The sequence below is a fragment of the Microcebus murinus genome, chromosome 11 (genome assembly GCF_040939455.1).
Source record: "Microcebus murinus isolate Inina chromosome 11, M.murinus_Inina_mat1.0, whole genome shotgun sequence".
In the NCBI taxonomy this organism is placed as follows: Eukaryota; Metazoa; Chordata; class Mammalia; order Primates; family Cheirogaleidae; genus Microcebus; species Microcebus murinus.
The window spans coordinates 26,332,147-26,360,086 of record NC_134114.1 but is presented as its reverse complement, the minus strand read 5'-3'; the positions used below and the strand labels follow the sequence as shown (position 1 = coordinate 26,360,086).

Here is a 27,940-nt window from a genome sequence, read left to right as displayed (position 1 = left end):
GCAATTCACAAAATAAAGCAAAGGGGCATTTTATGTGTTAAAATAATTTAATTCTCCCTGTAAATTTCTGTCCATATAAGCCAATAGAAATCAATACACACTTTACAATATTTACCTGCTTTGAGACATTCAAGACAATTCAGATGGCAAAAGTAGAATTCAATCACTAGTGAAATGTTTAAAAAATATATATTAAACAAAAAAAATGCTTTTACAAGATAAAAAATAATCTTCCACAATGCAATAAATTGCAGATCACTGAAATTTTAACGTTTTAGATGATTTCAGTTCAGTTTTTTTGGTTTCAAAATCCAGAGACAGTTTAAAACAAAAAAAACGTAGGTAGAATTTCTATCTGTTTTTACGTTTTTCCTTCTTGCTTCGACTACTTGTAATACTGTTTACAGATGATGATGATGAAGGTGCTCTTGCATGACCTGTGGCCTTTAGATGGTCAAAAAGTTTATTCCGAGATGGAAATTCACTATGGCAGGTTGTACAGCTGATAAGAACATCATTCTAAGGGGGAAAAAATTATAAATAAAAGCAAGCATTATCATCTAGAAGTAGTGTTTTATGTTTTAACATCAAGATTAAGCATCAAACAACTGCAAAATAAAGATGTTTTAACAAAATGGACAGCTACCAAAACAGGCTCAACAAAGGTAGCATTAGCCAACACCATTAGCTTTAAGGGTCCTGAGACTTTTGATAGCATGGATCCCATGGACTAGAATAGAGGAAGAGTTTGTGGTTCACAATTAATTTTCAGAATTTAACACATGTAATTCGTATCACCAAGGCTTCAGACTGCAAAGTAATGGAGAACAGAATAGTAACTGTTCTTCTAGTACAGTCTAACGTTTCCCATGTGCTTCTTTTTACTTAAAGAAAAACTGATAGTAGTGTACAAATAAATTCAACATCCATCAAGCAGAACTGTTGATGTATCCACACCATAGCAGGTTCTACAGGGAAGAGCTCACTGAATACACATTTACACTGTTAGAACATTATATTGCTTAAAGAATGTCCACTAAAGAGATGTAAAAATGATTTTGACCTACCACTATCTGTGGTTCAGCAGGTACTTTGACAGATTTTTTCATATCTTTGGTTTTCTTTCCTTTGGGTTTAGGAACACTGCAAAATAAAGAATTCAGCATCATCCAAAAATAATGTACCCCTTTTAATAGTAATCTTGCTCCCAAGAACATTTGAAATAGTGAAATGCACTTTAAAGGCTAATTCATTGATTTAATGGCTAATTTAACTAATTTTTGTATCTCAAATGAAGAGAACAACTTTAGGAATCAAACTAAATGTAGCATGAAAATTAAATCAAATTTGGCACAGAAATTAAAGAATTTTCTTAAAATAATTGAAAAAGCTAAAACAAGACCCCTAAAATATCTCTAAACATTTATACAGTGTTTTTATAAAAAGCAAAGCACTTAATACTCCATTTATTGAAGCAAAACTATCTTCATAACCAACCAGTAATAGCCATACATCATCTATGGCATTAAATGTGGTTCCAGTGTGATAAACATTTCAATAATCCCAGGGAGAAATGAAAAAAAAAAAAAAAAAAAAAAAGACTTCGTAATGCATTTTTTCATAAAATTGAATTTGCTCAATGTAAGGAATTTACTTTTATTAAAAAATTATGTCCTTTCTTCTGATCTGGTGGGGTTTCCCTTCAATGTACCCTTTAAATCAGAAACTGTCAGTCAGTGTAGTTAGGTTCCTCCTATTCTGCTTGAACTCTTCAACGTTCTCTACTCAATCTCTTACATGAATTTTAATTTTCCTTTTATACTTTCCATCATTTGTGCTAACCAAATTCATAGGGTAAAAATCCTGCAACAATATTTATGGAGCAGATAGGCTGGGTTATAATGAATAAGTTATGATAATGCTTCCAAGCACTTCATGGGTATACTATCCTTCAAGCAAAACCCAAGGGTCTGTATTGAGTTATGCAGCCTACACATTTAAAAGATGCAGTTATGAATATAACTCAACATTATGCAGTATTAGGCCAGCTATGAAACCATCAAGAAAAGGACACAATGGCATAAAAGGCAACAAGTTACATACTAACTTACAAAATATCATCACAGATACGCCACAAATATGTCTAAGAAAATTGAGGATAATATTCTTGGCAAATAGTTTATCACAGTATGAAAGACAGCCACTCTATGAAGATAATATCTATGACATTTATTTTTTTGAAAAATAGTATACACACTCATTTTTTAATAAAGCAATTCTCACCAGTGTCTGTACCACTAAAGAGAAGCAACAGAGGGCCCCAGCAGAGAGGCACTGGATGTCAGGACAGCAGGAGTAGGGTAAGGCTGGGGGTGAGCGTGTAATGTATTCATCTCACCCCTACTATTCCTCAGCAGTGAAAAAGTCACTTGAATTCTCTGAATACTTTTCTCACATAGGTAAAATGAGAAAATTGAACTATATCAGTGGTTGTCTAAGTCTGAGAACCCTTTTTCCTTCCAAAATGAATTCTCATATAGAAGTAACATGGAAAGCAAATGAAAAAACTTTAGCTCTAGCTGAAGGAAGGGTTCAAGGGCCCAAAACCCCACCTCTTGGCCTGCCAAGCAGCACAAGGCACCCTTACAGAACACTTAGGCCCCATGGAGCTAGATGACCTGGTTGCCTTGAAGGGGTCAGGTAGATAGGAATTAAATGTCAGCTTTTCTACTTACCAGCTTTTGTCCTTGAATAAGTCACTTAAACTGAGATTCAGTTTCCCCATTTGCAAAATGGGAACAAACATCAGAGTGAAATAAACGTGAATTTCCCCTATCAGGCTTCTACTCATCAAAGTTCTTCAAACCTTTGACATTACTGGTTTGTGTAGTTCTTTGTCATCCTTTTTAATAGCCAGAGCCCTACTGTCGGCCTCAGCCTGGTTCTGTTTCCCTCCTTCATACTACCCAAATTCCTTAAACCACTAAGTATACTCCACCAGCCTATCACTGTTGCTCCAGTGCTAAACATTTTCAACTCATGCTCCACTTTACTCAATCACTTTCAGTCTTTTTCATGGTCCTATAATGACAGGAACCTGAGGCTACTTACTGTTCAGATCTTTCCTCAAGGAACAAGAAATGATTTTCTATTCTAGAAGAACAGAGGAGGATGTGGACAAGAAAGTCAGGGGAAGAGAGGACAAGGACTGTCTCTCTCTCAAGTGAGACCTTCCCCTAGCCCCACCACCATGGCCTTGTGCAGCCCAGAAGTCCAGGGCTCCTATGAGCAGGAAGGCCCCAAGCTGCACACGTGTGCTCTGACAACAGTGGTGCCCAATACAGGCTGCCTGTTCTGAGCATGGAGATGTAGTTAGTGATGCTCTAGGGAGTGGGGCTGAAAAAGAGGCTCAGCAGGACCTTGTTCTCATGAGAGTGTTGAGAATTACTGATCCAAGACAAAATAAGAACCACAGCAGGACAAGGGAACAAAAATGGGATCAAAGTAACTTCTTTCTGATTTTGGCTATGTTGCTGAAATGTCTGTGGGCACATTCTTTTAAGGTTCTCTTTCCAACAAGCTATATCTAAATACATATGCTTGTGGGTATGTCTGTATAGAAATACAGACAGATCTATCTTACTTAGTCAATCATGGAAAAGGAGATTTTATTTGATATGTGAAAAGCTATCCTTACTATTAACATTCAGTAATTATAAAATATGCAACTCTGACTTACGTTTTAGCTTCACATTTTGGATCATCACGTGGTTCAATGGTCTCAGTGACATTAACATTTTCTTGGGGACTATTTTCCAATTCTTTGGCATTGTCTTGATTTAAGTTAGTATCTTTTGAATCAATCTTTACTCCTTCTCCAGTTCGATTTTCATTGAAATTGTCATCATAATTCTAGGGAATAAAACATAGATGCCATTATAAATAAGTGTCATAATAATACTGACATGTTATGCTGCCAGATAGTTAATAAACAATGATAATGCCCTGCACACTCCAGGAGTAGTATATTGTTAGGGAAAATAAGGGAGAAGCAGGTAAATTTAGAACATGGATGCTCATCAGAGATATTAGAGAAAAATGAGAAACAATCCAAATGTACAATAAGTGAATGGTTGAATATATGATGGAAAATTTTTGAAGTGCTTAAAAATCATGTTTCCAAATATATAAGTCAATTATGTAAAAAAAAAACCCAAGATAATTAGCAAATATAGAAGACAGAAAATTATATAGTCAAATCATAATTTAATTCAGTATTAAGTATCCTCTATAGGTAGAATTAAAGATGATTTTATACTTTTATTATCCATATGATCAGCAATGAGCAACTATTACTTCTACAGTCAAGAAAAAGAACAACAACAAACAGGCATTAAGAAAGAAAGATGGTAATCCTAACACTCTGGGAGGCCAAGGTGAGAGGATCATTCAAGTTCAGCCTGAGCAAGAGCAAGAACCCATCTTTATTTTAACCCATTTCTATTTTTAGTAAAAAATAGAAAGAAATTAGCCGGACAACTAAAAATCTATATACAAAAAATTAGCTGGGCATGGTGGTGCATGCCTGTAGTCTCAGCTACTCGGAGGCTGAGGCAGAAAGATCGCTTGAGCCCAGGAGTTTGAGGTTGCTATGAGCTAGGCTGATGCCACAACACTGTAGCCCAGGCAACAGAGCAAGACTGTCTCAAAAATAAAAATAAATAAATAAATACAAGAAAGATGCCCAGCAAATACATTTTTACTAAGTTCAATTATATGATTTTGTGTGACATTTTGCCATATGTGTGCTCTTTCTCTCTCTATAACCCCCTTCTCTTTTTCAACACAAATTCCCCCTCCCCCCTTCTCTTTTTCAACACAAATTTTTCCCCCCTGAACTATCTGGAAGTAAGCTACAGGCAGCTACGAGTCTTGTCATGTACATTTAAAAACAAAAATATTCTCTGATAGATACACAATACTCACTATACTAAGAATTTAACACTGTTATCTTTTACACAATCCTCATTCAAATTTATTAATACCAATTAGTCCTTTTTCTGTAATCCCCGACAAGGATATAATTGAGGATCATATTTTGTGTTTAGTTGTCATAGCTCTTAAATTGCCTTTATTCTAGAACTGTCCCACTTGTTTTTTCTTTCATGACAACTTAATGGTTATTTTATAGAATGTCCCATAATTTGGCTCTGTCTGATTGCTTCCAAATGATTAGATTCAGGATAAACATTTCTAGCAATAATATTATAAGATAATGCTGGGAGGCAAAATGTCAGTTTGCCTCATTTTTCAGTGATAGAATGTTTGATTATTTGGTTAGGGTGGTATTGGCAGAGTTTTCTATTGTACCTTTCCCCCTTTTTAATGACTAAGTAATCTGCAGGGTGTGACTTTGAGACTGTGAATATCCTGTGGCCAATAACCATTTACCTGATGAATCTGGCATCTATTGATGATTCTTGCTTAAACCATTTATTAATATTGCTGGCTACAGAATAGTGATTTTCTACCTCTATTACTTGGTCCATCTGCATTTGTACTAACTCATATTCTTCTGTAATAATAAACTTTTCTCATCGCCTTTCTCCAACTCTTTTTTTAAATTCAGTATAGATACATATGAATTTTTAAACAAATTCAATGTATGGAAATCTATCACCATATTCCTTTTGATGACTCTAATTTTCCCAAATTGGCAGGCCCTGTAAACCGGGTCCTGAGTTCTTCTGACATACCCCCATCAGTTTTGGAGCACTTCCTTAGTTTTCAGCATAGGAGGGATATTCTGGGCTCACCTTCTACCTTCCCAGTCTCTGCCCTGAAATCAGCCATTTTTCCAAGCAGCATGTCTGCTTCCTTTTCATGGGAAAGGGAACTTAGAAACTAAGATGTGTGCACTAGGTGAGCTCACTGCTAACGGGTGTCCTACTCTTAGGTCCTCACCACACACAGTGTTAACACACTTATTCTTTAAATCACAAGGTCATACGAACATCTTCAATTCCAATCTAACACAGCGTTGTTCCTCCCTTTCTCTCAATATATATTTCCCTTTTCCTACAAAGAGAATGTGGTTCTCAACATTAATATATTTATTCATCTCCTCTATTCTACAATATGCACAAAATAGTTTCATCAACACCACAACAATACTACCAAAAACCTACTAAGTTCAAGATTTAATGCTTTTGCAGTTAATTTTATCTTTCGACTATATGCATGGAAAGTATTCAGTCAGAGTTCTCTGTTCAAAAGTTACTTGAATTAATTCTTCTTTTCTGTCAGCCAGGGTCACTTGTTATGTTTACATTCAGTATTAATTTAGGGGGAGTTTTATTTTACTATCCTTGTTGGCTTACGCAATTTTTTTTTTTTGACTATACAAAAAACTTTCCCCATCTGAGTTTCAAGAATGCTGCCTCCTGCTCTTTCACCTAACAGTACATATCTCCACATTTCCTTTCCCTTCAAAAAGAGCTCAGAAGATATTTAGAAAAGTGCTATATAAACTAGACCTACCTGATACAATCAGAAAGCATAAACAAGAGGTATCATAAAGGCAGATAGCTTTGGAGAGGAAAAAATGGGTGGTCATCTGAAACATTTTTGCCAGTAAGAAAATATTAATACATGTGTTTATGTTGCAGTCAATAGAACCTATTCTCCATGAACAAAGGTAAGACGGACATGGGTTAAGTATAAATCCCTCTCCATTTTATTTAGTCCTTATTCTAGTATTACTGACAAACACAAAGGAAAAGAGAAAGTGTTCTACACTAATGATTATAAGGTGTTTGGATGGATGACAGTAAGAGTCAGTGTACAAAAAGAACATACAACTTGCTATGTGGTTTTATAATTAAAGCAGAAAGTTACAAATTACAATTTTAGCTCATGTATCCTTTTTAGAACAGGAAACTGATAAAAATTATCAACTATATTATAACCATTTGGATAAATAAGCCAAATCTAGAGTTTTATAAAAAATCATTGTGTTACCTAAGTTGCCTTAAAAACATTTAATACTTAATATAAGTTAGTAACTAGATTATAAGAAAATGGCACAAATCAATTCTACTCTCTTTAGAACCACCACATAGCCTTAGTAAAATGGACAAACTCAAAACTTTTCTATAGGTTCTGAGACATCCACAGATTATTACACAGGTGTAATAACATAATGCCATTTTATTTAAAAATAATCCTTAAGATAGAGATTGAATCTGGACTCCAGCTGTGAAATATTTAAGCTAAACTTCTGAATAAGAACTATTTTTTCAAGAATCACAACCATTATAAGTTTCTAACTAAATGTTCCTTTTGTAATACTTCATTTATCTTGTTGACAGAATAAACATATATACAATGACCAACCCCTAGATTTTCCTATTTCCAAACTTTAATTGCTGTCTTGACTTTTTTAAAAGCCCTGTCATGAGATATACTCAGATTTTAATATGGTCACTCAGCTAATTCATATCAAGGGAATTCTACATGCAAAATTCCTAAACATCTTGACAATAGTAATTAAGTTGGTTATTTATGTATGCATAAGGAGAGGAAAGCACTACAAAAGGAAAATATTTTCAATTCCTTTTAATCTTACAATCAACATAAAATTATGGAGTGAAAGTCCCTCTTCTTAATACAGACTATACTGAATAAAAAAAAGTACTGCAACTTTACAGTTAGTATTTAATGGTAATAAAACCTTTTCAACATACCTGTGCTGGCTTCTGTTTCTTTTTTTTCTGTTTTTTAGAAAGCCTAAAAGCAAATATAAATCAAAATGTCAAATACTTGACTTTGAAGATTTACATAAGTGAAAAGAAAAAAATATTAGTGATACAAAAAGTAGTAAAATATTTAATATCATAAAGCATTAAAAGGAAAATAAAATATTCACATTGTCACTTAAGAGAATATTAATAACAGTAGAACAGTAGTTGTGGTTCAATGGATAGTAATTAGCATATCAATTGCCTAGGTAAAAAACTGCTTTTAATATAGTCATAACATATTCCATAAAAATTGTATTTGACATCATGTATTTAGCCTCTTTGCCACTATAACATTCCATTAACTAGAAGAGATGCAGAAAATATCAACATAACAGAATAACTTCCTTAGGATAAAACAGCATTTAAATGTAATCTCTAAATGTGATAAGCATATCTAGTGACATTTAAAGAAGTACTTTTGTTTTGGTGCATCTTCCATTTCTTCCTCAGAATCATCATTCAATGGATTTTCATCAAATTGAGGTCCCGAAAAATTTTCTTCCTCCTCTTCCAACTGTTGTTTTAATAAGGCAACCATTTCCCGATGCTTCTTTGACTTCTCGTGATTCTTCATGCTGAAGGAACAATGTGATGTTAGTAGCTGCACTACAATTTTCAAATGTGCCCAGATACGTTGCTGGATGATTGCGACCAAGTTGAAATTTACTTTTTTTCCATTAATTAAGCAAAATGTTAGTCATTTTATACAGAGAAACAGAATGCTGTGAAGATTCTTCAGGCACCAGAAGTTCACATGCAATTCCCTGCTTTCTCTGTCCTTTTATCTAATATACATTTTCTTCCTTTTTTTATTTTTGGCCAAATTCTCCATTTATTATTTTGATTTTTCAATTCTTAAAATGAAAGCCTTCTCCACTGTTTCCTTTCAATAACTAAGCACTTGCTAAGTGCTTCTATGTCCCAGGCCATGCTACAGATTTTGAGGGACCACTGGGAAATCACAAGACACACATTCCAACTTTAAAAGGAAGACTCCCCACGAGGCTACGTGAAGTATCCCAAGAATGGAAAAACAAGCACCAGATATATTCTCCAGCAAACTGGTATAAACTGAGTAGCACCTAAGTGGACACATAGGTACTACAGTAATAGGGTATTGGGGAGAGGGGGAGGGGGGCGGGTATATACATACATAACGAGTGAGATGTGCACCATCTGGGGGATGGTCATGCTGGAGACTCAGACTTGTGGGGGGAAGGGCATTTATTGAAACCTTAAAATCTGTACCCCCATAATATGCCGAAATAAAATAAAAAAAAAAAAAAAAGGAAGACTCCCTGGACTAGAGAAATGGTGATGTGAGGGCTGGAAGTACAAAAGCACTTTACCTCCTTTTGCGTTTTTCACCTTCTCAGGAGAGGACTCCCTTCTCCCATCACCCTAAATATAAGTTCAGACACATCTCTACCTCTCTGTCCAAAACTCTATAGGCAATGTCTATTTCTGTGTATCTATGGGCAACTAAATAACATTTCACAAAATAGAGCTGACAACATAAGCTACCAGAGTTAGATCAACTAGGAAGTAGGAAACTTGTGTTACTATTCACTGTGTTGCATCTGTTCGGATGTGTCGTATTCTAGTTTTGGCTGCTACTTTTCTTTCACACTAAAATTCTCCTTTCTATCAAGCTCCCCTGGAGAAACTAGAACATCTGTGTAAAAGAGTATAAGCTCAAAAAAATGACAGGGACATGTCAAGTGGACAAAGAAGCTACTTAAGGGAACTCTTCCAAATCAAATCTGGAAAAATGTGAGTGTGAAAAGGGCAGTAACGAATTATAAACATTGGAAAAAATTCATACTGATAATAGAAAGATAAATAAATGTGTAATAGGGAGGGCTCCTGCTTCAGCAGACAGCCAAGGGCTGACTGATAAATGTGGAAGGAGCACTGGGAGAGCATCATCCTGCAACCGTCACAGTACAGACCAGTACAAGCTAAAACCATCAATGGATGCTATAGCTAGGAGGGAAATTTTTATCAGAAGATACCTGAATAGTTTCAAAGTATCTCCCCACAGATGAAGCATGATGCAAAGGAAAATTTGTTGCAAAGGAAAAAAATACTAACTCTACAGTAGAAAAACTGAACGTCACCGATTGGATGAGCAAAATTACCATCACCAATGAGAGGCAGAAGGACTTTACATGCCTCCAACTGTGAGCCCCTGAGAGCAACACAGCATACTTGCGCAGTATCCCTCTTGGGCATGCGCAACTTTAATCTAATCATGAGGAAGGATATAAACTCAAAATGAGAAGTATTCTAAGAAAAAAATATTTTAAAGTACTAGTATACTTATAAAATGTCAATGGCATATATAATTAAGACAAGGGAAATGTTCCAGATTAAATGAGACTAAATAGACAAATAAATGTAATATGATCCTAGTCTGGATTCCATATTGAAGTGGGGAAAGTGCTATATGGGATTATTAATGAAGGATCAATTGACAAAATTGAAATATGAGCAGTAAACTAGATAAAAGTACCGTATCAATGTTATAATTTCCTAAAGGTGACAGCTATACTTTGGTTATGTAAAAGAATATCCTTATTCTTAAACTTGCCTTCAAATTATTCAGGAAAAACACCGTGTCTATGCGTGTGTGCACGCGCACACACAGAGAGCATATGCAAATAAGGCAAAATATTAGCAACAGTTTGCTAAAGTATGCTATATTCCACTCTTGTGACTTTGTGTGACATTATTTCCAAATTAAAAAATAATTTTTAAAAATCATTCATTTTTCATTGAATATGAAAATTATTCTCTTTCATTGTTGCTTTTTGTTTTCTTATTTCTAACTTTCCTGCCTGTCTATACACTTCTCTTACCCTCGACTGTCTCTCCCTTGGAGTTATTCGGTAATACTATTTATGTCTCCCACATCCTGTTCTCAATTTGGTATCCTTTCTTCCTAACTGCACACACTGTTTTGCTGATTCTACTCTCATTTTCTCCCATGTTTTTTTTTCCCTTCCTTTATAATGGTATCCTTTTTAATACTTCTTTCTGTGTGACTGTTCCCCTAAGATAAAGAGCTTCCACTTCAGCAAACATACACTAGGCAGGACAAGTTAAAGTTCCTGGGTTGGCAGCAACTGCCTACATGGGACAGCAAAGGTTCAAAGTGAATCTGACACTAGCAATGGAGGGAAATGATTAGCTGTGGTCTAGCCTCCTCGAACTGTGTCTTCTTTGCCAAAACAAGGAACATTTCTTTCTGGAGACAGTGTGTTTATAAGGCAGCTATTACATAGGAACATTGGGATGGATGAGAATCGGTACAAAAGCCTTAACTGCTGGTACAAATACCTCTTCCTCCCATTCTGGCCAGAAACCCCTGAAGATGACATGTAGTGGCTGGTGGTCATCTGCTACCTGCATATTCTTTTCAAGACTTTCAAAGTGTTACACTTCACGGCCAAGGAAAAGGTAAGTTCAAAGATATTAAACTTACGCCTTTTCTGTCTTAAAAGATTTGTCACACGCCGGGCAGTACAGGTTGTCATAAAGCTCAGCATCCTCGGCCTCATCACTCTCTTTCCCTGTAAGAGGGAAGCCGATGGTAAGAATCCTGTTTGGTTAGAATGCAAATCTAAAATATGTTATTAAATTACGTCTCTTTAGCAAGGATCTAAAGCTGGACACAGATTAGAAACTAAATTTTTGAATTTCTGTCCAAAAAACCAAATAATGCTATCACAATTTGAGTTAAAAGCAGCACTGCATTATAAGGAAAGGCTTCCAAATAAATCACTTCACCTTTCAAGTTCTTTTCATAAATCTACTTAGAAGAAGATTTAAAAATTTCTTAAAGTTTTGGGTGTAAGCTAAGTTTAAAAAAGTAAATACCACTTTAATAGTTCTAAGATGAATCAGTTTTTTCAATAAAGTTTTGTTTTTGTTTTTTTTGTAGTTTATCTCTTGAGCAAGATTTGATCCAACACATTTACAACTGTGATCTATTCTTAAATGCTTAAACTTACTTTACAATATTCCACCACCATAAAACAGGCCATAAAATAGCATAGTACATGTAAAATTTAACATTATCTTTACAAACTTGAAATTCCTTGCACAATCTCATTTTTTAAAAGAAATAAACAAGTAAATTGATTTAGGATTTATTATAGGAATAATAAAGATCCAAGGTATCTCTTCTATATTCTACATTTTGGTTCTGTATCACAAGTGATGTTAATATCATTCTGCAAGTAATCTTACTGAAATCATAAGTGACCAAAATATATCCTATCTAACGTTTAGTACATGGTGTTATTTTCCAATTATAGTATGTGTATACTTTCAATATATCATATACACAAAATAAACTTTAATTAATCAAATAGTTAATAACACTGGATTTGAAGTAAAAAATCTCTATCTAGAAATGGTCACATGTTCTTAGGCACATCCACTGCTTTTTGGAGTCCCAGTTTCCTCATCAGTAAAATGGAGATAATTCCATGAGCAAAACCTACATGTAAAGGGAGCTGTGTGAGGATCCAGGGAGATCCTAGATGTAATAAAACTGTGTAGATTAGGTCACCTCATATTTATAGACTGCTTTATAATTTTCAAAGCACTTTTACATGTACTACTTCTGATTTATTAATAAAACATTTCACTTCCTAGTCATTTGGAATAAATAAAAACTTTCTATTTTACCATATGGGCTACTAGTCTAAAAAACCACATTTGTAGATAAGGTAAAATTGGGATTTACTTTATCTATGTTTAGATAATTCGATTTTATTCCTCATGGAAGAGCTAGAGATGGAGGTGGGGAATCAAGTATACAGCTAATATTCTCAAAAATGCCTAATCCTCACCTTTTAAGGTAGTCATAAACCTGTGCTCTAACGATAGAAGTAGAGGGAAAAAAACATTTCTGCACACAAGAGGAAACCCTCTATAAAGTGAGAGGAAAATTTATATACAGACTCTTGCACAGTATCAGCAGTTTATAGAAATAGTTACTATTTATACAGCCACAAGTACAGATCGTTTCAGAATGTCAGAAAAGAGTTTCTTAATCAAATTACCTGAATTAGACTAGTTCAACAGATTACCTTTGTTTGGCCCATACAACATTGTTTTTCATTTTAATTATTTGCCACATTTAAAAATTGAGATATGCCACATAAAAATCCAGATGTCCAGCTTCATTTAAAAAAAAAAAGAAAATAAAAATAAAGACACTGGCATGATCCTGGCAACAACTGATTAGAACTCAGGTGTTCTTATTTTCAGCTGCTTTCCCATTCCCTGTTGTCTTACACCTGGGCCCCTTTACTGGCACCAGCTGGCATCTGAGTGCACACTCCTACATACATTTATTTTCTAAAATTTCTTAATGTATGGAGAAAGTTACCATCCTGTCCATCCTTGAGTTCATGTTCCTCCACTTCATTTTCATCTGATCCATCTCCAAACTCCTTTTCATACCGCGCCTCCATCTCCCGGAGCTCCTTCTCCAAATCGGCCACGGTCATCCAACTCTGTTCTCTGTACTGCTCCGCCAGTCTACACACACAGCACAGTCTCACGCTGACATACTTGTCTCTGCATGGTTTCCACTTAGGCTTAAAATCCATCCCTCTACAGACCTTCTTCCTCCCAAGCTGTCAATGCGTACAAACTTAAAACCTGTGCTTAGTTAAAACTAGGCAAAGTTACTTAAACCTGTTATGATGTGTTATGTGGATGACTTTAATTGCTTTACTAGATAATGGGTTTTGAAATATGTAACTCTTAGCAACTTATTAAAGGTCCTCAGGTGATTTTAAGTCATAGTGTCTAGTGAAGTGGTAATTTTCAAAAGACAAGGAACAGGATGGGTAGAATTTTTATGTGAATAATTTTTAAAAGAATACTATAATGCTCTGGATTCAATGCTATTTCGGTAACTCTCAACAAAGGGAAGGAAATGAACTGAATATCTCAGAGTATACTGACAGAGGCAGTATTGCCTAGTGGTTAAAGCAGGGACTCTGGAGTCAGGCTTCATGGGTCCGATTCCCGACTCTGTCATTTACTAGCTCTGTGATCTTAGACGTGTCTGCCTCATTTCCTCAAAAGAGCATGGAGGGTAAAAACAGAAGTTACTTCACAAAACTGCTGTGAGGAAAGCACTTAGAGACAAGGCTTTGCAAAGAGTGAAAATTCAACTAACATTAGATATTAATTAAAATTATTAGACTTTATAAAAGTCTAAAGAATCTCAAGTATAAAGCCCTCTAAAGGAAAACATCCAATTCAAAATAAAAACTTCCACACAGTAGATTAAAAAATACTATCCAATGTCAAGATTTTAAAAAGAAAAAGAAAAAAAAAAGATGAAGCCAGGATGATGACTGAAGCCAACATGAAAATGCCATGTCAGGATCCACCTATGCTTCCTTTGACCCCTACACTGCAAAAAGGACCAGCCCTGTGTCACGTACTTTGCCTGCTTTAGCTTCTGTTGCCGTCTCATCTCTTCGGCTTTCCTCGCCTTCTCTGCATTCTGTTCTTCCACAAGTTTCCGATGTGCCTGCACTCTCTTATCTCTTTTACGAATGAAAGCTACCAGCTGCCGGACAAGCTCATTCTTCTCTTTCCTTGCTTTGTCCCGAATCTTTTTGTTTTCTTTTTCCATGGCTCGTTTTTCCCAGCGGTTTGAAGCTTGTCGTGTATCATATTCTTCCTTCCAAGCAAAATTCTTTTGAGTGCAGAAACTCTGCCAATAGGCGTAGAAAGGATGGACTACCTAGTGACAAAGAAAATAGGTAAAATTGTGAGCTTTTTAACTTTTTCTAGAAAGGCAGCAAATATTTGTGATACAAAACATCATCTGTCTTTTTATATATATATTATTCAGTGGAGAAGATAGCACTTTTCAAGCTTTCCAGAATAAACCACTCTTCAAAATGTGTTGGGAAAATATGATTGAGGAATTAATGAGATGTGCCTCATAAGATCATTATTTTATTGTATAACACAATATTACTATATTAAAGACAGAAACAGGAGTTTGCAGGGTTTGGCCCTGAAGAAATGTGTGGACTCAATGGTTCACTTATTAGAGGCTGCTATCATGGGAGAGCTCTCAAATCTCCGGTAGGGATGTTTACCAGGAAGGCTTCCCGGTATCTCAGAATCTGTGAGCTTCCCTGTGTCTTGAAAGACAAGACAAGCCAAATATGGCCCACGGGATGCGAGCCAGAGACAATGAGTGCACTTTGCCCAGAGAAGCACCCCAGTGGTTATAAACAACCTGTTTTATTAGAGATGGACTTCCTGCTCTCTCCTGTCTGTCTACTTTTAAGTCCACCATAACTAATCAAAGAAATATATAGTCACTATACCTCTTTTGTTATACCTTTGTTAACTGACAACTACCTCTTCAGAAGGCAGCCCCTAAAAGACTTTGTACCTGTTTGTTCACCTAGATAGATTAGAAGCCCCTTGAGAGGACTTTTGACTCTAACCCACTACTTGTATCCCCTAGCAACTGCATTCCCTGATATGCAAATATGCTACCCTGACAACTGGTAATTGATGTCTGTGATTATAAAAACCTGTATGAATCTAACCATATTGCTAGTGGTTATGGAGATCCACCAGTCCCCTAGGAACTTCCCACTGTGTTATATCTGATCTTTTTACATATATAAAACTATAAACTATACCTTAGTCTCTGTGTATTCTTTTATTTCTCTCTGTTGCCTATCAATTTCCTTATCCTCTGTGGCGACCCCTATCTTAGAGACTTGGCTCTGTGGGGAGAAGTAGCTAATCTCCTCGTGGGCCTGCCTCAATTACTCTCGGCCCACAAAAATGGATTTAATGAGGAAAGAAAAACAGCCTGACCACTGAATGGGATGATCAATAAATAGGGAAAAGTAAAGAGGCGAGGCTATATGAGAGCTGAATGCTCCTTCAGGAAGGTAGAGAGAGAGAAGAGAGGTCATGGGACAGGACCAAAAACTAGAACCAATCTTTTTAAGATAAGGAAATGGGGAAAAGGCACAGTGATAAATGCTAATTATATAATAAAATGCAATGCATTTTTCTTTTACCGTATCATAGTCACTCTGGGAGTCTCCAAAAGTTGGGAAATCCTCAGCATTCTCCTCTAACACAGATTCTAGTTCTTCCTTTGCAATCATTTCAAAAACATTACGATATACTGTATAAAATCCCTAAAACACAGTAACAAAAGCACAGATTGTTAATACCTTTGTTACCTAATCACAGAATAAGATTTAAAAATGTAAAATGAAAAACTTTAATGTTGAAGAATCATAGGACCAAGCTCTGTCACTGCAAATCCACTTAGGTTTCAACTGGAGGTTTTCATACATTGACAGTTTAAATATGAAAGCAATGTATTTCCAGTTTTCAGAAATGAACACCACTTTACTTTCTACTATAGAATAATCTTAATTTCTACTATAATCTTACTTTCTACTATAGAATAATCTTAAGAATTTTCTTTGGATTTGAGTCTCACTTAATGCTTGGTAAGAAATTAAAAGTGAGTTCATTTACCTTACCTTTTCATCATCTCCATAACCAGAATAACAAGTAACAGTGAAATAGCGAAGCAAATCTAAGCTGTCATCTTGATACTCTCCATCAAGCCCACCTTTAAGTAAAGCCTCTCTATGATTATCATACCTAAAACAAAAAATAATAATTTAGCATCATCAGTGAAGGCTGAATAAGAATCCAAAAGGACTCATTACTCCAAAACTGCCAAAATATTGTTGTACATTTCAATGCATCCAAGCCATGACCAAAAAATTTTAAGAAAATATCAACATGAAAAGTATTCATAATCTTTCACAGAACTGATTAAAACTATGCCCACAACTTCTAATACATTATACAATACTAGCCCATGTGACGAGGGGAATTTAAAAATGATTCTCCCAAAAAGGAATTTGCATTTCCACAGGAAAGAAACATTACTGAAAAGGACAGTACTGGACATAATTTGGTCTATAGAATAATTATACATTTGTGATCTGGGTGTTTACCAACATGCACTAGAATAAGACTCATCCTATGATTATATAAACTTAATATAGGAGCTTCACACACAATTACTACTCATAATAACTCTGTAAAAGTAGTTATTATCCCTGTTTGGTATCACAAGAAACTGAAGCTCAGTAATATTAAATAACTTATTGCCTATAAAGCCAATAAGCAGCAAGGCTAGAATTCAACAGCAGGTGTCCTGCACTGCAAAGACCAGGCTCCTCGCACTACATGACACTGCTTCTGGGTAACAAGAGAGTTACTAGGCAGGAGCTTTAAATAAAAGACATGGGAATCCTTGGGATGAGAGGACAACCTAAGATACAGAGAGAGGCCAGACAAAAGAAGGTCAGGAAAGAAGTTCTGAGAGGAAGGAAAAAACAATTCTAAGACCAGACCTTCAGATTCCTCAGGTACGAAAAAGTTCAGGATCCTCTCTCTGATTTTCTTATAAAAGACAATTTTCTTAAAAGTTTTTTATGGCCTTTCTCTCAACAGCCACCTGTACTGTACATCATTTAACACACAGACGACTTGCACGGTAGCTCTTCATAACTGCAGGATCTTGCAGAGTTATGTCAGAGCTTAAAAACCCATTCCTTTGTAGCAAAAAGTTAATTGAGTAGCTGAAAACTCAGAACTTCAAATATAAACATTTTTGTTTGGACATTAAATTAAATGATCAGAGCATCAATAGTAAAAGCATCTGTCACAGATGTAGAAGCTTAACTCAATTTCTTCATATAAAGTAGTTATGTGGAAATATTACAATTCTTATATTAAAACACTATATGTGGCCGGGCGTGGTGGCTCACGCCTGTAATCCTAGCTCTCTGGGAGGCCGAGGCGGGCAGATTGCTGGAAGTCAGGAGTTCGAAACCAGCCTGAGCAAGAGCGAGACCCCGTCTCTACTATAAATAGAAATTAATTGGCCAACTAATATATATATATAAAAAATTAGCCGGGCATGGTGGCGCATGCCTGTAGTCCCAGCTACTTGGGAGGCTGAGGCAGAAGGATTGCTTGAGCCAGGAGATTGAGGTTGCTGTGAGCTAGGCTGACGCCATGGCACTCACTCTAGCCTAGGCAACAAAGCGAGACTCTGTCTCAAAAAAAAAACAAAACAAAAAAAAAACAAAATACTATATGTGTCTTTAAGGACAAGTCAACATCCTTCCTAACTGATATCGGTAAATTTGTCACAAATCAAAGGGTCTTCATTTAATGAAAAGTTACTTAAAGTATCAAAATTAAAACTATAGTAGTATCACCAAACTTTGTTCATCATCTATGAAATTAGAGTTGGAGTAATCATCTCTAAGGTTCCTTCTGACCCCTTCTGACATTGTATTTTACAGGAGTAGGTAACAAATGCTTCAGAACATACCAAAAATCATTTAACATATTTTTTTTAAAAAACCCTATATTGACAATTCCTCCCAATAACATAAACGAGGATGGGAAGAACAGTTGATGCTTACCATGCTCTTTCCTGAGGGTCACTCAACACATCATAGGCTGCTTGGATTAATTTAAATTGTTCAGCTGCTTCTGCGGCATTATCCAGATTTTTATCTGTTAAAAAAGACAGACATTTAGTCATCAAAAATGTAAAAGACAAATCTAAATGAGACTTCTTCTATCACAATGCCATAAAAAGACAAGAAGTATACAAAACAAAGAAAAACAACTAGGGAAAAGCCAAAGAGACCCTGTATGATAGCCAAAAATCAGGATCTATTATACATATCTACTTGAGTAAAAATGTTAGGCTTTTCTCTAAGCCTTGGCATTACACTGAACATTCAATCTGCATATCCACAAGAGAAAACCCTGAGTAGTGTACAATTCTTTTAGAAGAAGCAAAATAAATAAAATCAATTATAGAAAGACTTATATAATGCTAGATTACATTTAGTGCTCACATTGTCTTTATTTTTCTTTCTTATCAATATATATTGAAATAAATCTCATAAAGTTTAAAAAATAGATACTAATTATTCTTTTCTTAGTTGTGCTTCCTTAGCCATTCAGAAAGCATCTTTGCTTCAAGACAGTAGCCAGCTTCCAAGACAGTACCCTGCCTCCAGTCATTCACACCCTTGTGTAGTTCCCCAGGTCAGCACGGTTAGCCTGCATGACCAACAGCACATGGCAGAAATAATGATACGTCACTCCTGAGATGAGATTATGTAAGACTGCAGTTTCCATCTTGGGCTTTTCCTCTCTCTCCTGTCACTCTGGGAGTAGCCAGCTGCCACAGCATGAAGAATTCAGGCAGCCTGTGGAGAAACTCACGTAGTAAAGAATGGAAGCCCTGGCCCACAGCCAGCAGGGAACTGACGCCTGCCAACAACACTGTGAGTGAGCTGGAAAGCAGGTTCTCCCAGACTATGAGATACAACCTCATGAGAAACTGAGCCAAAACCACCGAGCCAAGCCATTCCCAGAGTCTGATCCTTAGAAACTGTAGCAGTCTACATAATTAATACAGGTTTGCTGTTTTTGTTGTTTTCAGCCCTGAGGTTTTGGTAATTTGTTACATAGCAATAATTAATACATTCAAAAAGTAAAATCTTTTAAATCTACTATGAAGCACAACAAAATTCTTTAAGCAACAGCTCTATACCTGCTCTAAGAGGTTAGAGGAAAATATGATGACAGAAATGTATTCCCTACAAATAGCTTTGCAGCCTTAGAACGTGGCTCCCAAGGGCTTCCTGCTGCCTCTTCTCAGATGCCATCATGCTGATCCCAAGTCTTCAGGTGGCCTTCTGCTCAACAACTAACACTAACAATACTTCACAAGTGCAGAAATTTGCCACTGCTTATTTTTGCTAAGATGCTTTAACACAAGAACTTTTAGATCTATTTTAGAATCATCATCTCCTGGAATTGAAAGAATACTTATAATAAGAGAAAAAAATCTTCATCCCTGTGTAGCCTAGTTGTATATGAGAAATAATGCAATGTAAGTCTAATTCCCCTTCCACAGTACAGCTCATATGAAGATAGCCAATGGGTCATCCTCTAGTCTACCACTTCTCTGCACTGAATACTCCCACTTCTTATGGCACACTATAATCTTCTACTCCTGTTCTAATACCATCAAAGGCACCAAAAATCAAAGAACCATTCATTACTTTCTTTTCTTCACATATTTAATCACTCTAATTACATTAGCTCTTAAGAGCAGCATATTAAGTTATACTGAATAGTTGACAAAGTTTAAAGTATTTTTTGTATTCATTACTGGCAAGCCAATTATTAACTCTATAATACTTTTAAAAACTCAAATATACGACTTAATCCATGCTGTGGCAGATACTCTAGGTTAGATCATCCAATACCCCCTCCTCCTTTTCTGTTGTAGTGTCTAATATGGAGGCTGGATATCCAAAGATAGTTGCTTATGCAGCCTCCCTTGCTGCCAGGAATGGTCATGTGAAACAGCTCTGACCAATGAGATGAAACAGAGTGTATTGATGTATTTCTTTCTTCCTTTCTTATTGTCTTGCATGTGGATGTGCTGGCTGGAGCTGCAGCAGTCATCCTGAGACCATGAGGAAGAGCCAAGAGATTCAAAGTAACATTAGAACTAAAATTACTGAGCCAATGAAATAATACCAGCTGGCACACCTCCCAAGACTTCTTGTGGTGAGAAAAATAAACTCTTTATTTAAGCCATGGTGGTTAGGCTTTCTGTTTATTTCCAACTAATACTAGCAATTACATCTTTTCGTGATTCTTTTGCAGTTGGGTTCTAGGTAGTACAGGACACATAATACCATTACAATTATCTTACATTGCACTTATCACATTATAATAGATACTACTAGTTGCTTACCCAATATCCACTCTCCTTTTCTTCCTAAAAAAACCATAATTTGTTCACAGTGGCAACTGTACTCTCTTAAAAATTCACACCCTCAGACTCTTGAATTTGGAGTTACGAGGTAACCAGTTTTAACTAACTAGATGTAAACAAAAATCTAAGTGAGGCTTCCCAAGAAAGACATTGTTTTCCTGATGAAAAGTGATAGGCTTGGGTGACACTCAGTGTGCTGTGCCCTTAACCCATCTGCCCTGTCCTGTCCAAAGCCAGGTACAATGCTTACAGGTAGAGCCATTTCTCAGTTATGAAGATTGTGGCAGAGACTGCTGGTTCATCCTCAAAGACAACTCTCTTCTTCTTCCAGTAACAACTGAATTCTGATTTTATGGTGGGCACCTGGTACCTGAAATAAAGGTCCCCATTCCTCAGCCTCCCTTGAATTTTATGTGTAACCACATGACCAAGCTCTGGTCAATAAAATCTGTAAAGGCCAGGCTCAGTGGCTCATGCCTATAATCCCAATACTCTGGGAAGTTGAAGTAGGAGGATCTCTTGAGTCCTGGAGTTCAAAACCAGCCTGGGTAACTTAGCAAGAATCCATCTCTACAAAAAATTGTAAAAATTAAAAAATTAGCTGGGCATGGTGGCATGTGCCTCTAGTCCCAACCACTCAAGAGGCTGAGGCAGGAGGATCACTTGAGCTCCGGAGTTCCAGGCTGCAGCAAGCTATGATCATGCCACTGTATTCCAGCCTGGGTGACAGAGTAAGACCGTATTACAAAACAAAACAACACAAAACAAAATCTGTATTCTATGGCAGCTGTAAATAATCTTCTTTAAAAGGCAGCTAGCACATAGTCTCTGTCCCTCCTTTATCCTTTCCTCCTCCATTCTGCTTCCTGGCACTACCTGCCACCTTGGACAACGAGTAAGGGCCCCACCTGAGAGCTGTTGGTCCTCATGGAAAACAATTGCTATCCTAGGCCTCGCCTGCCTATCTGCACCTCTATGCCTGCCTATCTGTACTGCTATGTGAGAGAACAATTAACTGCTGTCTTTGAGGCTTAACTGCTACCTGATGCAAGGACGAAAACCACATGGCCAGGATGACAGAGCAGGTCTTTGATGGCTTCATTATGCAGCTAGAGCTACCAGGACAGGCCACCTCTGGATTCTTACTATGTGAGAAAAATAGCACTATTTGGATTAGCCACTGTAGCCAGCTTCCTATCACATGCAGCTTCACACAATTCCAATACCCCTGTCAAGGTTAGAGTCCAGCTGTAAAGAGTTCTGATTCCTATGTCTTCAACAAAGCGTTAATAAACATGTTCAAGAGGAAAAGGACAAGGACAAAACCCTGTGACATTCTGGTGCTTTCCAAAAGTCAACTCAATATTCATCAAGTACACCTCAAACAGTGCTTGAATTCATAAACAACTATAGCATCAAAAAACCTCACCAGCCTATACTTCTTTTTGTGCTTCCTAGGAAAATGGGAGAAACTTTCAGTTTCAAAAATGTCAGATTAAAAAAAAAAGCACAGTCCAAATTAAACGACCTAGAAGTAGCAAAAGTCAGCAACTGAATCTTCCTACATAAAACCAAAAAGGTGACTGTTGGTGGGAGGGCCTTTTTTCCTTTTAATCAATACTGTACACCTCTTGGTCCTGCTCCTTCCCACTTTCTTCTTTCCTCCCCCAAAGAAGTTTAGAGAAAGCTAAAGCTTTTAAACACATAAAACCCATTAATGTACCATCTGAAAATAAGGTCCTAAGCTCTTACTAGAGCTGCTTTCTGAAATAATTTTTTCAATATAACATATGGCTGATTTCACTTAAATGTACCTGACCTAGTTGACTATAAGGTTGAAATGAGATCTAAAAGCAAGAGTATAATAAGTCAAAAAGCAACAATTAAAAAAAAGAAAAGTCTGCATTTATAATTTGCCAATTGCTAAAGCCACGGGTATTGCAAATCCTGTCATTACAGTTTAAAAGGTATTCTTACACTATTCTTTGTGCTTTTTTCCTGACACATTCAAGCACTCTCTTCTGCTCCCTCCTAAACCCACTTACAGTGCCTTCTGGAAATTTTCATGGACCATGCCTTTTAAACCCTGGCCTTGAGTAAAACCAGGCTCCCCTAGAACAACATTTTTCTACAGACCTCTTGGTTCCTCTGGCCACTGTCCTCCTACCACAGGTCTGGTGGTGGAGCTGGCACTCATCTGGTCACTCACACATAAAAAGTAGCAATCCTTCAAGATTCAGCTCATGGACCCTATGACCTTCTTCCCTTCCTTCTTACTGTCTACCCATCTCCCAGCCACTCCGCCTGACTCACTGAAAATTGTGGCATCTGGCTCAGAGTTTCCATCCCCAGCATCTGGATGATTTCAATATTCCCTGAACTCCTGGCTTCCCTACCTTCAGCACTGACCTCTCCAATCCATTCTCCCCACTACATCGAGAAATGAAAGCACAGATCTATCATTTTCCCTGCTTCCAACTCCTCAATGGCTTCCCAGTGCCCTCAGGTTATGATCCTAATCTGGTTTACCACACCCTGCATAACCTGGCCTGCTGAGCTGGTCATGCTCATCTCTTTCCCTTGCCTTCTCCTGCACCCCTCTACCTGTGTTCCCTGTAACCCAGCTTTAGGTCTCAAGCTAAATGTCACTTCTTCAGGGACTCATTTCCGGGACAGCTCTCTCCATCTCTCCTACCCACAAATAAACCTAGTCCAGGTTGGGTACATGTGCTCATAAGCATCCTGTATTTGCCCTCATACACACATAGCCCTTCTTTCGCTGGATTGAAACCATTTGTTTTCCTTCCTAAGTCTCCCCAACAGATTGCACGTGCCATCAGGGTAGGGACCATTCCTGCCTTGTTCACATAGCAAAGTGCTTGGAGAATAGTTATCGGATGAACTCTTGAAAGCCTGCCCTTCACAAGGAGTGACCTCACTAGACAGGGCTGCTGACCCTATTGTAAATTATTCTCAGTTCCTCAATAAAATAGATGTACAATTATTACATGTCAATGAGAAATACAATTTTAAAGAGAAAAAAGAAATAAAGGTAAAGAAAAAAAGGTCTTTCCTTTTTCTTAATACCATAAAAAACAGAAAGCCTTTCTATTTGAGGGAAATGTTATTCTTTGAGGCAAAGTTTAAACCCTGAAATATCTAACATAATTGTATATAGAATGAAATTAGACATTTGTTGACAGACTTAGCAAATTATGAACCAGCAAAACATATCAAAATTATGCATTTCCAGGGAGAGTACTGATCCCTTAAGTACACAGGCATTTTCAAACCAAAAGATATTTAATAGGCCATAAATTATGATGATAATCAGAGAATTTTATTTACATTCAGTTCCTAACAGGTTTGGTTTCAAAGTAGTTAACTGATATTATATTTGATACATACGTATAACTAGTTATATATGTTATACAATATATAGTTACATATAACTGATATTATATTAACATACTATCTGCATACTTCTTCCTTCCACTGATTTCTAATTAATAACCAAATCTGGCAATTTTCCCTTTGTAACATCTCTTCCATTCTGGCCTTTCCCCTCCCACTGATCCTGAGACTGGCTTGGGCCCTTGCCTGTCCACTGTGGAGTCCCCTCCCCCACCACTTAACCCCTCAGTTGCCTTCATAGTACCCTCCCAATAAAGCTTAATAAAACCAGTCATAACTCTCTGTTACTGGCAAAACAAATTTCATAGTCCCTAGCCTAACATTCAAGATTAAATAAAATACAATCTGATTTTGGACTACTCTTCAAAAATTACATATGCTTTTGGTCACAGCATAATTCTCTGGCTCACCCTTTCCCAGCCAGAAATTCCAGAATTCAAGGAATTCCTAACTTCCTCCTAGTTCCTAACTTGCTTCTATGCTATTTTCCCACTATTTCGGATTTACTAATTTTGGCTACATCTTCCAACTTCCTGTTACAACGAACATTTAGCTCATTTACTTCTGCCCTTTCAACATATTTATAATCACATTTTTTCGTGCTTGTGTTGGTAATTATCATAACTTTAAGTAACAGATGCATACCTCTCTCTCTTGCTCCACTAGCCATAGCCATTCCCTGACTTTGGGTCCCTACCCTTTCCTTCGGCTCTTCTCCCAATCCATGTTTTTCAGGCGTCTAATAAAAACCGCCTTTAATCAAACTGTACTCCAGAACATCTTTTGTCCACCCCCGTGCTTCCCCCCATTCTGCTGAGATCACTTTTCTTTTTCTTTTAGTTTTATTTTATATTATTCTTCTTCTTTTATCTATTATTCTTCTTTAGGCCTATCCCTGACTTGAGAGAGATCATTTTTCTAAACTGCATTCCTCCAGGATGTAGTCCGAGCTCCTGTGAAGGGAAATCCTCACCGTGTCTCAGTACACAGTGATAACTCTCTCCCTGAATTCCTGGTGCATTAGTTGTTCTATTGATCCAACTGCCAATTATGTACATTAGGCTATTTTGTTCACAGTTGTGTTTTAACTCATCGTGTGTATACGGCATGTTTTCCTAACAAGGTTCTGAGGTCCCTGTCTTAGCATTTTAGAATCTACACACCAGCACAGTGTGTTGACTTGCATATATTAGACACCTATAACCTTGTTTACTGATTAATGCTAATGTGAAAGCCTCTTATAAATCTCAAAAAGCTCAGAGTCAACTACTGTCTCAGTTTCCCAGACTGGAAGATCTGATTACTTCATAAAAGTCACAATAGGCCTGGATGACAACCAAATAAAACATCCGAAGAGTAATTCTAAGTAAACACATAAACTTCACTAGGAAAGATAACAATTAATAACTGAAACTCTGCATCTGGAGAGTCATGTCCAAAGTGAAGTAAGCACAGTGTCTGCTTAACCAAACTACTAAGGGGAGGGGGAGGGACAGGCATTCGTATTTAAAAGACTTTTTAGTGGTTCCTTTGCCTTAATTTCAGTAAAAAAGGAGCCATGCATTAGGTTTCAGTAGCTGGGATTCCACGAGGAAGTGAAGGGCAGGCGAGGAGAAGCCGGGGAAGCGGAGCAGCACGGGACGGCAAGGAAAGGGCATGTCTGAGGCAGGACGGGGCGGCGCGCCCGACCCCTCCCTCGGCGGTGCCTGCGGCAGGGCGGCAGGAGCAGGTGGGCTCGCCGGGGGGCCGGGCCGGGAGCGGCTGCCGAGCCTGAGAGAAGCCCTGGGCCGGCGGCTGCGCCCGCTGAGGGGTGGCTGGGTGCGTGGGTGGGCGGCCAGCGCCCGGGCCGCGGTCGCAGGAGTTGCGAGGCCGGGAGGTCGCGGCGCGGCGGCTTCCCGGAGTCGGCCGGGGAGAGGGGTGGGACCGGGCGCGGGGGGCCAGGCTTCGCGGGCCCGCGGCGGTTGCGGGCTAGTTACCTACCCGGGTGCCATTTCAGGGCCAGCTTCCGATAGGCCTTCTTCAGCTCCTCCTCGCTGGCGTCGCGCCGCACCCCCAGCGCCTCGTAGTGACACTTCATCTCCCGGCCCGGCAGGGGCTCGGGGCCCGGGGCGGGGCCGGGGCCCGGGCCCGGGCCGAAACGGCGGCGGCGGTCTTCTCCTCCGGCCGGAGCCTGCCGCCCGCACCTGGCCAGCCAGCGAGCGCGGCGGCGGCGGCGGCAGCGGCGCGCGGCAGAGGAGGCGCGCGACGGCGGCAGACGACGCGGCCTGCGGCACGCGGGAGCGCGGAGGGGGCGGCGCCGGCGGCCGCGACTCCGCATGGGCCAGGGGGTGGGCTCAGCTCCGGAAAGAGCCGCGTGGGAGGGAGGCGGAGCCGCGGCGGGAGGGAGGCGGGGCCGCGGCGGGAGGGAGGCGGGGCCGCGGCGGGAGGGAGGCGGAGCCGCGGCGGGAAGGAGGCGGGGCCGCGGCGGGAGGGAGGCGGGGCCGCGGCGCGGTGAGAGGCCAGGCCGCGCGGGAGGCGGGGCCTCGGCTGACAGGAGGCGTGGCCACGTTGGTGTCATTGTGAGGGATACACAAGGCGATCAGAATGAAGTGGCACCACCACTGGGGTAGCTGACCTAGGGCTTAAGCAGGAGATAGGAGCTCGGATGGGAGAAGATTCTGGAAAATACCTGATGGCAATTTCTCAGTGGAGCCCAAGGCAAATCAGACTCCAAGTAGTCAGGTGGTTGGCTCAAACCTCACATAAATGGTAGAATTCAGTGGACTGAACACTTAAGTTTTTGATCTCTTTTCAATTCTCTTCAGCTGCCACTTAATAAAATCTGATATTGCTCATGAGCAATATGCATGAAGAATGACAGTAAATAAGATTAAGTTGAAACAATTTAAGAGGGAAGCATCAACATTTTAAGATAACAAATCATAAGCCTTTCCACTGATATGTATTAAATTGTGCTGATCCATCCATCACTCGTGAACCCTAATTTTCTGGTCTCTAATCCTACTTTTCGAAGATTGATTTTGATTAAGAAAGCAGTTCCAGCAGTTCCAGGATAGTATTTAATCAGTAGGTTTTGGTTGATCTGACTAGCTGTTTTACAAGAAGGAAGATTTGTACAACTGTTCTAAACAATTTAATAAGGTGCCAAAATAGTATCCTCTCATTAAAATGCTCTAATATACTAACACTTCACTGTAATGTGGAACATTTACATGCATCAGTTAGGTGTGGGTTATGTTTGTCAACCATTTGTGATTAAAGAGAGAAGGGTTAGCTCTGTTGCTAACATCTATTGTACGGGGTTGGGCTACCCAAACAGTTGAGGAAGATTGTCCTTTTCTTCCCCAACATACTGCCCCCAACACAATCAAAACCAATTGTAAGCCTCACCAGGTTTCTCCACACACCACTGTCCGACCAATTTGCTACTCAAAATTGGTAGTTTCAGTCTTTCCTTTTTTCCAGAGGAAGATTATATATGGCCTCAAGTTGGTTGGTAAATTGGTAATGGATCGAGATTGAGAAGTTTGAGTTTGGGGAAAAATGGAAGCTTTCTCCTCCTGAGAACAGAATTGGGATGGAGACACAAAAAGTGACTAAGTACTTTTTTCTCTCTCCAGCTATATCTGACTTTCCATACAACTTCATTTTTTCCTTCTGAGGAGACAGAGATGTATTTTTGCCAATAACATTGCATATAAATTTAAAAGTAATTAGGCTGGATTTAAATTTCAATCTAATATCTTTATTAAACAGTTGACTTCTAAATGAACATGGACTTTGCAGATAATCCATT

At 38.3% G+C, this 27,940-nt stretch overlaps 1 protein-coding gene across 1 annotated transcript; it reads right to left on the bottom strand.

The window, feature by feature from the left end:
* Window positions 1-28: 28 nt before the first annotated feature.
* On the bottom strand, window positions 29-26,460 carry DNAJC21 (DnaJ heat shock protein family (Hsp40) member C21). Its single transcript, XM_012758140.2, has 12 exons — window positions 26,125-26,460; window positions 18,344-18,437; window positions 16,373-16,496; window positions 15,896-16,018; window positions 14,279-14,583; window positions 13,207-13,358; window positions 11,290-11,377; window positions 8,219-8,377; window positions 7,746-7,788; window positions 3,740-3,912; window positions 1,068-1,143; window positions 29-519 (listed from the first exon to the last, which is right to left on the bottom strand). Exons 1-12 carry the CDS (start codon window positions 26,219-26,221, stop codon window positions 352-354), a joined length of 1,602 nt encoding a protein of 533 aa, XP_012613594.1. The 5' UTR covers window positions 26,222-26,460; the 3' UTR covers window positions 29-351.
* Between the last annotated feature and the right edge of the window lie 1,480 nt (window positions 26,461-27,940).